This window comes from Dryobates pubescens, chromosome 30, assembly GCF_014839835.1.
Source record: "Dryobates pubescens isolate bDryPub1 chromosome 30, bDryPub1.pri, whole genome shotgun sequence".
NCBI lineage: Eukaryota > Metazoa > Chordata > Aves > Piciformes > Picidae > Dryobates > Dryobates pubescens.
In genome coordinates, this window is record NC_071641.1 from 10236317 (window position 1) to 10250167 (window position 13851).

At 55.1% G+C, this 13851-nt stretch overlaps 1 protein-coding gene across 3 annotated transcripts in view; it reads left to right on the plus strand.

Moving 5' to 3' along the window:
* Positions 1–10055, plus strand: part of SGMS1 (sphingomyelin synthase 1) — a 110170-nt gene extending 100115 nt beyond the window's left edge. For 2 of the 3 annotated variants that reach the window (XM_054174729.1, XM_054174730.1), the window contains 3 exons: positions 4878–5031; positions 8059–8225; positions 9854–10055. In XM_054174729.1, coding sequence (XP_054030704.1) covers positions 4878–5031; positions 8059–8225; positions 9854–10033 — 501 coding nt within the window. In that variant the 3' untranslated portion in view covers positions 10034–10055. The remainder of the gene's footprint in view (positions 1–4877; positions 5032–8058; positions 8226–9853) is intronic. The other variant, XM_054174731.1, reaches the window with a different exon arrangement.
* Positions 10056–13851: the final 3796 nt, after the last annotated feature.

Here is a 13851-nt window from a genome sequence, read left to right on the forward strand (position 1 = left end):
TTAAATGGAAAAAGCAATCAGTGTGTTACAGAAGCTGCAAAGCATAGGGGCAAAGATACCCCAAAGCCTACAGAGTCCCTTACAGCACACCCAAAGCCTCCCAGCACCTCCCTTCTCCCCACCTGAGGGTACACCCAAACCCCCCAGGGCTCTTTCTCCCCCCTTACTGCTAGGCTGGTCTCAGGCTGGCCAGGTCTGAGACTGCTCCAACCCCTTCTCCTCCTGGCATTAGGCCTGGCCAGGCCTGAGAGCCCTTCAGATACAGCCCACAGTTACCTGACAGGGAGCAACTCCCACGGGTCAGAGAGGGAAGGAAGAGGCAGAGAAGGACTTTGCAGAGGGATTTATGGGGCTCAGGATTCATGGGTATGAAAGGGGCTGTTTCCTGTCTCCACCTTCCTGGGTTGGACCCTCTGGGCACAGGAGGTGTAACTGATGTGGCAGGAACAGAAGGCACCCAGCCTGAGCTGCCACATCAGGTCACATGAAGTGTGGCCCTTGCCCCAGCATGCTGGTGGTGGTAGGGAATCATAGAATCATGGAATCAACCAGACTGGAAAAGACCTCAGGGATCATCAAGTCCAACCTAATACCTAACACCTCCTGACAACTAAACCATGGCTCCAAGTGCCATATCCAATCCCCTCCTGAACACCTCCAGGGATGGGGACTCCACCACCTCCCTGGGCAGCACATCCCAAGGGCCAATTACTCTCTCAGTGAAGAACTTTGTCCTCACCTCCAGCCTAAACCTCCCCTGGCACAGTTTGAGACTGTACCACAATCCAATACAGGCTGGGCTTCTATGAGAGGGAGCAAGGTGTGCTCCCTGAGCAGGAGTGCTCATGCTCCAGAGCCCCTGCTGAGGCTGTCTGTGCTGAAGCTGGATTTAAGCAGGAGAAAGGTGTGTGTGGGGACGATGGAAATTAATTTCTGTGAAGTATCTCTGTGGATGAGGTCTGCCTGGACCTCAGCAAGGCCTTTGCCACCATCCCCCCCAGCAAGCTCCTGGCCAAGCTGTCAGCCCCTGGCCTGGGCAGCAGCTCTCTGAGCTGGGCTAGGAACTGGCTGGAGGCTGAGCCCAGAGAGTGGTGGTGAATGGTGCCACAGCCAGCTGGCAGCCAGGCACCAGTGGTGTGCCCCAGGGATCAGTGCTGGGCCCCAGCCTGGTCAATCTCTTTATTGATGATCTGCAGGAGGGGATGGAGGCCATCAGCAGGAAGTTTGCAGCTGACACCCAGCTGGGGGCAGGAGCTGAGCTGTCAGAGGGTAGGAGAGCTCTGCAGAGGGACCTTGCCAGGCTGGGCAGATGGGCAGAGGCCAACAGGATGGCAGTGAACAAGTCCCAGTGCCAGGGGCTGCACTTTGGCCACAGCAACCCCAGGCAGAGCTACAGGCTGGGGACAGAGTGGCTGAGAGCAGCCAGGCAGAGAGGGACCTGGGGGTGGTGGTGGACAGCAGCTGAACAGGAGCCAGCAGTGTGCCCAGGGGGCCAAGAAGGCCAAGGGCATCCTGGCCTGCATCAGGCAGAGTGTGGCCAGCAGGAGCAGGGAAGTCCTTGTGCCCTGTGCTCAGCACTGCTTAGGCCACACCTTGAGTCCTGTGTCCAGCTCTGGGCTCCTCAGGTTAGGAAAGAGGTTGAGCTGCTGGAAGGTGTCCAGGGAAGGGCAACAGAGCTGGGGAGGGGTCTGGGGCACAGCCCTGTGAGGAGAGGCTGAGGGAGCTGGGGTTGCTTAGCCTGCAGAAGAGGAGGCTCAGGGGAGACCTTCTTGCTCTCTGCAACTCCCTGCAGGGAGGCTGTAGCCCGGTGGGGGTTGGTCTCTTCTCCCAGGCCCCCAGCACCAGAACAAGAGGACACAGTCTCAAGCTGTGCCAGGGGAAGTTTAGGCTGGAGGTGAGGAGAAAGTTCTTCCCAGAAAGAGTAATTGGCCCTTGGGATGTGCTGCCCAGGGAGGTGGTGGAGTCCCCATCCCTGGAGGTGTTCAGGAGGGGATTGGATGTGGCACTTGGAGCCATGGGTTAGTTGTCAGGAGGTGTTGGGTGACAGCTTGGACTTGATGTCATCTTGGAGGTCTTTTCCAACCTGGTTGATACTGTGACTCTATGATCTCCTGCAGATGCAGTCCCACAGCTCAGTGTCCACAGCCAGAGGTGAGGTGGCAGGCAGTGAAACCCTGCTCTGACTCTGCTCCTGCTGTCACTGCTCCTTGGGGAAGCACAGCCAGGGACATGTCCTGCACTGTTCGTGTGGCGAGGCAGAGCCTTTGCCAAGCCACCTGTGGCTTGTGGAGGCAGCCAGCAGCAGAGGAGGCAATGCTGTGTTTGATCAGTCAGCCAATTAGGCCATTCAAAAAGCAAGGGTGCAGGTATTTATGGGCTGAAGGGAGTCAAGCTGCCATTCTTGGAGATGTACAGCCTTGGCAAGGCCCTCTCAGTGCTCAGGTGGAGGCAAGCCCAGGGTGTGCCCTTGGATAGCCCCAGCCAGCCCCAGCCAGCCCCAGCATTTGAAACCTGCAAATAGAGTAGTGGCAGCCCAGAGAGGCTCACAGCACTCCCTGGGGTCTCAGAGAAGCTCATAGGCCCTGAGGGGTCTCAGAGAGGCTCACAGGACTCGGGGGGGCTCAGATTTCATAGGACTCTCAGGGGTCTCAGAAAGTCTCACAGGCCTCAGGGGGGGCTCAGAGGTGTCTCAGAGGCTCATAGGCCAAAGAGGGGTCTCAGACACTCCTAGATTTAGCCTGGATATTAGGAGGATGCACTCTGGCAATCTCTGTACTGAGCAGATGTTTCACTTACCACTTGGGAAGTGACCCAGTGTAGAGTTTTCACACAGACTCACTGGGCTGGAAGGGAGCCTCAGAGGGCATCTTGTGCAAGCCCCTGCAGGCAGCAGGGCCAGCTCCAGCCAGAGCAGGCTGCCCAGGGACACAGCCAGGCTGAGCTTCAATGGCTCCAGGCATGGAGCCTCCAGCACCTCCCTGGGCAGCCTGTGCCAGTGTCTCCCCAGCCTCCCTGTGCAGAGCTTCCTCCTGATGGCCAACCTGGCTCTGCCCTGCTCCACTTCCAAACCATTGCCCCTGGTCCTATCCCTACAGCCCCTTCTGAACAGTCCCTCCCCAGCCCTCTTTGCTGGTTCCCTTTAGGTCTATGTCCTTCCTATGTTGGGGCTCCATACCTGGCCCCAGCCCTGCAGGTGAGGTCTCCCCAGAGCAGAGCAGAGGGGCAGGATCCCTCTCTCCAGCTCTGGCCACCCTGCTTTGGATGCAGCCCAGGCTGCCCCTGGCCTTCTGTGCTGCCAGAGCCCATTGCTGCCTCCTGGCCATCTTCTCCCCCCCCAGCACCCCCAAGGCCTTCTCTGCAGGGCTGCTCTCAATCTCATCACCCCCAGCCTGGCTTCAACCTCCAGGCAGCTGTGGAGAGCTGTCTGTACCATGAGCACAGTTCAAGACCTCATTCCTTTGGGATACTGCATTTACAGTGAAATAAATCCTTGTGTCTGAAAGCAAACAGAGGGTCTGAAAGGGAAAGCTGCTGGCTGCCAGCAGGGTGCCTTGGTTTTAGGAGCCAGAGAGGCTCTCCAGCTCTTCTCAGAGTAGTTAAAGGTTTAACACAGAATTGGATAGAAATACAGAACATTATTGGAGGTCTGAATGGAAGTGCTCTTCATAAACTCCAATGCCACAGTGCAAAGCACATAAAATACACAAAATCCATAGTCTGGGCTTAACACAGAAGCCCATTGAGCCAAAACTTTGCCCAACCTCCAGGCCTCAAATGCACACCTCACACCCCCCAATGCCTCTCTGCTCTCCCCATGACCAGACCTGTGTGACAGCTCCAGGCCACTCCAGACCCAGCTCCCACACGTTAGCAAAGATCAGGGAAGGAGGGAGAGAGAAGGGAACAGGGATGAAAAGTGACTCTGCAGCCAGCTCTACAGCTATACAGGCATTCTGGGAATGAAGTAACAAAGGGCTACAATTTGCTGCCCACCCCTGGACTCTCTGGACCTCCTGGAGCTCCTCAACTCCATCAGAGAATCATAGAATCAAGCAGGTTGGAAAACACCTCAGAGATCATCAAGTCCAACCTATGACCTATAACCTAACACCTCCTGACACCTGAACCATGGCTCCAAGTCATACAATCATCGAATCATAGAATCAATAAGGTTGGAAGAGACCTCAGAGATCATCAAGTCCAACCTATCACCCAACACCTCCTGACAACTAAACCATGGCTCCAAGTGCCACATCCATTCCGCTCCTGAACACCTCCAGGGATGGTGACTCCACCACCTCCCTGGGCAGCACATCCCAAGGGCCAATTACTCTTTGTGGGAAGAACTTTCTCCTCACCTCCAGCCTAAACCTCCCCTGGCACAGCTTGAGACTGTGTCCTCTTGTTCTGGTGCTGGGTGCCTGGGAGAAGAGACCAACCCCCACCTGGCTACAGCCTCCCTGCAGGGAGTTGGAGAGAGCAATGAGGTCTCCCCTGAGCCTCCTCTTCTGCAGGCTAAGCAACCCCAGCTCCCTCAGCCTCTCCTCACAGGGCTGTGCTCCAGACCCCTCCCCAGCCTTGTTGCCCTTTTCTGGACATGTTCAAGTCTCTCAATGTCCTTCTTAACCTGTGGGGCCCAGAACTGGACACAGGACTCCAGGTGTGGCCTGAGCAGTGCTGAGCACAGGGCAGAATGCCTTCCCTGCTCCTGCTGGCCACACTATTGCTGATGCAGTCCAGGATGCCCTTGGCCTTCTTGGCTGCTCTATAGTTCTTTGTCAAACCATGACAGAGGGCTTTCAGCCCCAGAAGGTCAGGGCAGATTGTTTCAGTGTGGTGTTTTCATCTGTTGTTGTTCTGTTTTGCTCTCCCCCCAGCTGTTTGGAGACTGGGAGTCGCACCTGCGGAGGATCATGAAGCTGCTTGCTGGGGGAGGCTTGTCCATCACAGGATCCCACAACATGTGTGGTGACTACCTGTACAGCGGCCACACCGTCATCCTAACCCTCACCTACTTGTTCATCAAAGAGTGTAAGTCCTTTGCTGGCCACCAAGCATTCTCCACCCCCCCAGGAGAGCTCACAGAATCACAGTGTCAGAGGTTGGAAGGGGCCTCCAGAGAGCATCCAGCCCAGCCCCCTGCCAGAGCAGGGACACCCAGGGCAGTCTGCACAGGAGAGCATCCAGGGGGGGTTGGAAAGTCCCCAGAGCAGGAGACTCCACAACCTCTCTGGGCAGCCTGCTCCAGGCCTCCAGCAGCCTCACACCAAAGGAGTTTCTCCTCCTCCTGTTGAGCTGAAAGCTTCTCTGTTCCAGTTTGCATCCATTGCTCCTTGGCTCATTGCTGTGCCCCAGCCAAAAGAGCTTGGCCCCCTCCCCTTGCCCCCCAGCCCTCAGCTCTTGACAGACACTGATCAGATCCCTCTCAGCCTTCTCCTCTCCACACTCAGCAGCCCCAGGGCTCTCAGCCTCTCTCCACAGGGCAGCTGCTCAAGTCCCCAAATCCTCCTCCTGGCTCTCCCTTGAGGTCTCCCCAGCAGGTCTCTGTCTCTCTGGCCCTGGGGAGCCCAGCACTGCACACAGTACTCCAGGTGTGGTCTCAGCAGGGCAGAGATCCTTGCTGTGGTCAATGTAATACTCAGATTTATTTCCTTGGATTCAGTATTTTCCCATTAAATAACCACAATAGACCTTGAGCAGCCTGGGCTGGTGGGAGGTGTCCCTGCCTAGGGCAGGGGGTTGGAACTGGATGATCTTTGAGGTCCCTTCCAACCCAACCCATTCTGTGACTCTGTGACATGGTTCAGCACCAGACTTTGTAGTTCAGTAATGGTTGGAGCTGATCTTAGAGGTTTCTTCCAACCCCAAGGATTCTGTGACTGAGTGCTGAGGAGCTCTGCTTGCTCAGCCTGTCTCCAGCATCCAACAATGGAGCACAGCTTTCCAGGGCTTTCAGTGATTTTGAAGGTCCCTTCCTGTGAAGGTCAGGGGTGACAGGGCTTGCTGACCACAAACATTGAGAGACAGCACAAATCACTCTGTCACAGACATGGCCAGAATGTGGTTTAAGAAAACATTAGGTTTAGAATATGACTGAAACCTTGATGGCATCCTGCCTGATGAATGTCATTTCAGCTGGGTAGTGATCAACAGCTCCATGGCCAGATGGAGCCAGGTGACAAGTGGAGCCCTTCAAGGGTCTGCATTGGAGCAGTGCAGTTCAATATCCTCCTCAGTGACACAGGCAGGGGGGGTGAGGCACCCCAGCAGCTGTGCAGCTGGCACCCAGCTGAGTGCTGTGGCTGATGGGAATGAAGGCTGGGAGCCAGCCAGAGGGACCTGGCCAGGCTGCAGAGGTGCCTGAGGAGAGCCTCAGGAGGTGCAGCAAGGCCAAGGGCAAGGTCCTGCACCTAGCTCTGGGCTACCCTCAGAATCAATCCAGGCTGGGGGGGATGAGATTGAGAGCAGCCCTGCAGAGAAGGCCTTGGGGGTGCTGGGGGGGAGAAGCTGGGCAGGAGCCAGCAATGGGCACTGGCAGCACAGAAGGCCAAGGGCAGCCTGGGCTGCATCCAAAGCAGTGTGGCCAGAGCTGGAGAGAGGGATCCTGCCCCTCTGCTCTGCCCTGGGGAGACCTCACCTGCAGGGCTGGGGCCAGCTATGGAGACCTCAGCACAAGAGAGACCTGGAGCTGATGGAGAGGGTCCAGAGGAAGCCACAAAAATGATCAGAGGGTTGGAGCAGCTCTGCTATGGGCACAGGCTGAGGGATCTGGGGGTGCTCAGCCTGGAGAAGAGAAGGCTCCAGGGAGAACTTAGAGCAGCCTGCCAGGACCTGAAGGAGCTACAAGAAGGCTGCAGAGAGACTGTTGCCAAAGGCCTGCAGGGACAGGAGCAGGGGCAATGGCTTCAAAGCAGAGCAGAGCAGATTGAGATTGGATGTGAGGAACGAGTTGTGCCCCAGGAGGCTGCTGGAACACTGCAGCAGGCTGCCCAGGGAGGTGGTTGAGGCTCCATGCCTGGAGCTGTTCCAGGGGAGGCTGGCCAGGGCTCTGGGCAACCTGATCCAGTGGAGGATGTCCCTGCTGAGTGCAGGGTTTTGGACTGGCTGAGCTTTGAGGCTCCCTTCTAACCCAGTGCAGTCAGTGACTGTGTGGGTGTCTCCCAGAGAGAAATGAAGGCTCTGCTGCAGGAGTTCCCCCTGTGCAGGACCCAGGCCATGGTGGGCACACTTGTCCTTGAATCAGGGCAAGGGGAGCAGGTTTCATCTGCACAGGATCTATGCCGACACACAGGTCAGTTGGTTTTCCTGGACTGTGCACAGCTGAGGCCACAACTTCAATCCCAGGCTCAGTTTTGGGGCCCTGACTTCAAAAAGGACATTGAGAGGCTGGAGCAGGGCCAGAGAAAGGCAAGAGAGCTGGGGAAGGTCTGGAGCAGAGGGCTGGGGAGGAGCAGCTGAGGGAGCTGGGGGTGTGGAGTGTGGAGCAGAGGAGGCTGAGGGAGACCTCCTTGCTCTCTGCAGCTGCTGAGAGGAGGCTGCAGCCAGGGGGGGGGGTTGGGCTCTTCTCTGAAGAAGTGACTGAACAAGAGCAAACAGCCTCAGGTTGCACCAAGGGAGCTTTAGGTTGGACATGAGGAGAATTTTTCTCCCCAGAAGGGCTGCCAAGCCCTGGCCCAGGCTGCTCAGGAGGTGGTGGAGTCCCCATCCCTGGAGATACTTAGAAGTCACGTAGGTGTGGTGGTGCTCGAGGGTTAGAGGTGCCCTGGCAGTGCTGGGTTCGTGGCTGGACCTGATGATCTGAAAGGTCTCTTCCAACCCAAACAATTCCATTATCAGAGCCTTGTGGCTTGGGTCAACCAGTTCATAACCTTCCCATTTCCCAAGGCTCTGACTTACCCCCCAGGTCACACCTGAAGAGAACGGTGCTTGTTCTGTGATCTCACAGCACCCTCCCCAGGGCCAGGGCTAGCAGTGCAAGTCCTTTGCTGAGGACATGGAGGTTCTGTGGTGCTGGGGCCCTGCTGCTCCGTGGTAATGCCTGTTCCTGCTTCCTTGCAGATTCCCCGCGGCGGCTCTGGTGGTACCACTGGCTGTGCTGGGCACTCAGCATGCTGGGCATGTTCTGCATCCTCCTTGCTCATGACCACTACACTGTGGACGTGGTGGTGGCTTACTACATCACTACAAGACTTTTCTGGTGGTACCACACGATGGCCAACCAGCAAGTGAGTTCCTCCCAGCCCTCACTTCCCTGCTTGCCGTGGGGTGGGGGTGGGGGAGGAGCCACACTTTGCCTAGAGCCTTTCAGCAGTGCCTTGTGGAGCATCCCTCTCCTGCCGCTCACACTGGGTTTGCTGGACAGAAGGAGGCAGCATTGGCTGGGCACAAAGCAGCAGAGGGGCCTGGAGCAGCTCTGGGAGCAGCAAAGGCTTGAGAGCCCTGGGGCTGAGAGCCTGCAGGAGAGCAGCCCCAGAGGGCAGCTGAGCAATGCTCAGCAAGAGCTAAAGGAGCTGTGGGGGGCAAGAGGCTGGGGCCAGGCTCTGCTGAGTGGTGCCCAGGGCCAGGCCAAGGGGCACAGAGTGGCAGGCAGGAGGTTGGATGTGAGCAGGAGGAGAAAGTTTTTTGGTGTGAGGCTGCTGGAGGCCTGGAGCAGGCTGCCCAGAGAGGTTGTGGAGTCTCCTGGGGTGGAGAGCTTGCAACCCCCCCTGGGCACTGTGCTGCTGGGCAAGCTGCTGGGGGTGCCCTGCTGGAGCAGGGGGTTGGGGCTGGATGCTCTCCAGAGGTCCCAGCCCCTCCATGCTGGGGTTCTGTTTGATAGCCTTCTGTGCCCAGACTTTGTAACTCTTCTCATACAGCACCAGACTGAGCTCCACACTTGGAGTTTGCCTTGGGGCTCTGTCAGACCATGGTGCTGAGTGGTCCTGCCTCCAGTCTGGCAGCTCCTGAGGTCAGGATGGTCCCGAGTCCTGGTGAGGACTTGCTTGCCAGGAAGCCCTTTGCTTTCCTGTGTGGGAACACCCCTGTTTTGCATGATGTGACTCAGCAGGTGGCTCGAGGTTGCTTCCCTAGGGTGCTGAGATGCTGGGAAATGCCTCAGGTGCTTCTCTGTCCATCCTGGTGCTGCTCCATGTGCAGAGGGTTGTGTCCCACTTGGGGCCGAAGTGGATTGATTTGCCGTGGGGAGAAGGATGAGCAGATAAACTTCATGCTTGCACTTCATGGTGGGCTGATAGAGCAGTAGTTGGATAATCTTCTTGGTGCCCACCCAATCCTTATGTCTCAGCTGTGGCTTGCTCATGGCTGGAGAATCAAAAGGTTGGGTGAGGGCAGTTCGAGAGCCTGTGGAGGGCAGGGTTCATTACTTCCTCCAGATGGGCTGAGCCTTGCTCCTTGCCCTGTAGGCAGCCAGCCAGACTCCAGGGTGATTGTTGAGCTACAGGCAGTTTCAGGGCTGCTCCTGGAAACAGCTGTGCATTGTGCTGGGCTTTTGTCGTTGCCAAAGAAGAGAAGCTGGGATTTTCTGGGCCGATCATTCTGTTACTGTGGGACCGTGGGCCAGAGAGGGCTTGGAAACAAGGGCGAGCTCCGCTTGGGAGCAACGTGGGCTGTGTGCGAGGGGGGCGGTGGGAAAGCAGCTTGGCTCTTCTCCAGCTCTGCCCATGCAGCTGTGTTTGGAAGGATGTTTCTAGGGTTCAGGAAGCAGCACGATGCCCCTGGTTGGGCTCGATGATGCCAGGGGTCTTTCCCAGCCCGGAGGGCTGCGTGAGCGGGGGGGGGGGGGGGCGGGGAAGGGGTTGCCGGCGAGCGCTGCGCCGCCCTTAATCCTCCTTTTGTTCCGCTTCCCTCTGCCTAGGTGCTAAAAGAAGCTTCCCAAACTAACCTCCTGGCCAGGGTCTGGTGGTACAAGCCCTTCCAGTACTTTGAAAAGAATGTCCAAGGCATTGTACCTCGCTCCTACCACTGGCCATTGCCCTGGCCGGTGCTGCAGCGGGGCCGGCAGGTGAAGTACAGCCGGCTGGCCACGGCCACGTAACGACCGACGGACGGACAGACAGACAGACAGACGCCTGCCTCTGAGAAGATGCCATAAGAGCAATCGACTGCTCCCTTAACCCCTTTCTTTCACCACTTCTTCCCCTTGACCTATTGAGTAACCTGGGTAAGCACTGTGATCTTTTTTTGTTGTTGTTGTTGTTCTCTCCAAAGGATCTGCGTCGGCCAACAATAAAAGGAGAGCCTGAACTTTCCCCCCCCCCCCCGGTGCCCTGTGCAGGACCTTTCCCGGCGGCAGCGTTGGGATTGGCATTCCCCCATCCCCCACCTTCCTTTGTACCTGATGCGACAGCCGCGACGGAAGCTTTTCTACCACACCGGTTTCTGCTCTTTCCAGCCAACGCCTGGGAAATAAAGCATCTTATTTTTCTTGGGAAAACTTCACTTTTTTCGTATCTGTTGCCCCAAAGATTGGGCTGTAAAAAGCCATTTTCTAGCCAATGAACTCTTACAAAGGTTGCTTGAGACGACTGGAGCCTGCCCCGGGGTCACAAGGAGAAGTCTCCCCGCCCTGTCGCGCCGGAGCCGGACGGGACGACGCAGGGAGGGGTTTGGTACAGCTTTGGGTTGGTGAGAAGCTGCTGTGGCTGTGTCAAAGAGATTGGGGGGGGGGGGGAGGGGAAAAAAAAGAAAGGAAAAAAAAAGGGAGAAAAAAGAAAGGAAAAAAAAAAAAGGAGGGGGAAAAAGAGAGAGGAAAAAGAGCAAAAAGAAAGGGGGGAGAGGGGAAAAGGAGAGGGGGAAAAAAGAAAGGGAAACGAGAGGAAAAAAGAAGAGGGAGAAAACCAGAGAAGAAAATAGAGGAAAAAAGGAGAGGAAAAAAGAGAGGAAAAAGAGAGGAAAAAAGAGAGGAAAAAGAGGAAAAAAGAGAGGAAAAAGACAGGAAAAAAGAGGATAAAGAGGGAAAAAGAGAGGAAAAAAGAGAGGAAAAAGAGAGGAAAAAAAGAGGAAAAAGAAAAAAGAGGAAAAGAGAGGAAAAAAGAAGAAAAGAGCAAAACAGGCAAAAGAAAACGGGGGGGGGAGGGGAAGGAAAAAAAGGAGAAAAAGGAGAAAAGGAAAAGAAAAAGGAAAAAAGGAAAAGAAAGGCAAAAAAAGAGACAAGGAAAAAATATTTTTAAAAGGGGGGGGTAAAAAAAAAGAGAGAAAGGAGGGGAAAAAAGAGAGGGGGAAAAAAAGAGAGGGGGGAAAAAGAGAGGGGGAAAAGAAGAGAGGGGGAAAAAAAGAGAGGGAAAAAAAGAGAGGGGGGGAAAAGAGAGGGGGAAAAAAAGAGAGGGGGAAAAAAGAGAGGGGGAAAAAAGGGGGAAGAAAAGAGAGGGGGAAAAAGAGGGGGAAAAAAAGAGAGGGGGAAAAAAAGAGAGGAGGAAAAAAAGAGAGAAAAGGGAAAAAAAAAAAAAAAGGAAAAAATATTAAAAATGAAAAAAAAAAAAAAAAGGAAGCCCCCAAACTTGTAAAGTGATTTTCTAAGTATTTCCTAACTTTATTTTTCAAAATGTGGATGAAAAGACAGCATTTAAAACCTTCCCCAAAAAAAAAGCAAGAAAGAGTTTTTTTTTTTTATCCTTGGGGTTTGCTTTTTTTGTAGTGGTCAGAGGAGAGCAGGCAGAGCCCAGCTGCACAGAGGCTGCTCCTGGGGACAGCGAAGGCAGAAGCTTTGTCCACGTTCCTTAGTGCCTTTCTTGTCTGGACTGTAGGGTGGGCAGGCAGCCTGCAGTGGTTTCTTACGGAAGGGAGACGTCCCCCAGCAGAGCAGAGCTCTATACATCCTGTACAATGACTTCGGCGTTTCGTTTGTGCTCGGTTCGTGGGGGGAGGGGTTGGGGTTTTGTTGTTGTTGTTGCATTTCTAGCTAAATTCAACTGGAAATTGGCTTCAGAGCCGGCAAGCTGCCACCTGCGGGGAAAATCAAGCGGCCCCAGTGCTCCCAGCCTGTCTCCCCACTCAAGGCAGAGGTGCACCCAAGTCCTCTGAGAGGCTTTGTGGCCTCCTCTGGACCTGCTCCAGCAGCTCCCTGTCTTCTCTGTGTTGAGAGACTCCAGAGCTAGCCACAAACAGAACAAAAACAAATGCGAAGAGCCTGCTGAGGAGAGGCTGAGAGCCCTGGGGCTGCTGAGTGTGGAGAGGAGAAGGCTGAGAGGGATCTGAGCAATGTCTCTCAAGAGCTGAGGGCTGGGGGGCAGGCAGGAAGGGCCAGGGCCAGGCTCTGCTCACTGTGCCCTGCCATAGGCCAAGGGGCAAGGGATGGAAAGTGCAGCCCAGCAGGTTCCAGCTCAGCATGAGGAGGAACTTCTTGCCTGGGAGGCTCCCAGAGGCCTGGAGCAGGCTGCCCAGAGAGGTTGTGGAGTCTCCTTCTGTGGAGCCTTTGCAGCCCTGTCTGGCTGTGTTCCTGTGTGCCCTGTGCTGGATTCTATGGTGCTGCTCTGGCAGGGGCTGGGACTGGAAGCTCTCCAGAGGTCCCTTCCAACCCCTCCCATCCTCTGAGCCTGGCTCACACATTGTGGGCAGGTCAGGCTTAAAAGGCAGTGCCTCCCAAAGCCCAACAGCCATGGATCCCTGCTCTCTGTACCCATTCCCCAGGCATGGCCAAGCCAACACCCATGGGGGTTGTCTTCTGGGGGGGGGGGGGCTCAACCCCCACCCTATTGCCAAATAGCAGAAATCAAAATCCTCCTGCAGAAGCCACGTGGTGGGAGGGGTCCTTCAGTTCCACTCCTCCCACCCCTGCTTGGGGAGGAGGATTCCATCCTGACCCTTGCTCCAGGTGCAGAAGAAAAAACAAGTTTCTGGGGTGATTTTTGTTGGTTTTAGGGGTTGTTGGAGGGGTTTTTTTTTGGGGGGGGGGTTGGGGGGGGTGTTGTTTGCTTGGTTTTGTTTTGTTTGGGTTTTTTTTTGTTGGGGTTTTTGGTTGTTTTGCTTTTTTAAACAAATGAAGAAAGAGATAAAAATAAATATATAAATATATAAATACATAAATATATATATATATATATAAAATATATATATATCTCTTCAGTCTGTATTTTCTGTGCAGCAGAGTTTTATCTTCTGTAGGGTTTTATTTTATGATGATGATGATGATGATGACTTTTTCCTTCTCTTTCCCCTTGGTGTATTTCACGAGGTGAGCTTTGTATTGTAAACCCAAACAACCCAGCGAAGGAGAACCCAAAATAAAAGAGGCTTTTGACAAATGGGAGAGTTTCCTTCATCTTCTTCACCTTCAGCCTCCCTGGAAAGCTGGCTTGACTCTGTTGGGGTTTTGGTTTTTGCTTCCTCTTCCCAAGCCTTTGCCTCTCGGTCGATGTCTTTGGTTGCACTTGCAGGCCGCCTGCCTCGGACTGTGTGGATACTGCCTTGGTCTGGACCTCGCTGTTTGGGGCAAAACAGTGCCTTATCTGAACTAAATGCTATGCAAACAGATTCTGCTGGTGGTGGGAGGTGGGGAGGGAGAAGCCTTTCCTGAGAGCCATCACCAGGGCTTGAAAAATCTACACCCACCCCACCCCCTCCCCACCCTGAGAACCTGCTGGGATGCAGCACCTTGCAGGGTCAGCCATCCACCCCCCCACCCCACCCCCCCAGTGCCTGTCACTGGAATGCCAAACGAAGCCCACCCCCAGCCAAGCCAAAAGTGACATCTCCTGGAGTGGGGGCAGTGACAGAGGTGCATCTTTGGTCTTGGTTTTGACTTCTGGGGGTGGTTTAGTTCTCTGCCCTGCTCCCCAGCCCTTGGCCATTTCTTCCCTGGAGGATGGATGTGGTATCACAGTACAGGGGTGGGTGTAACACCCAGCTCCTTCTAAC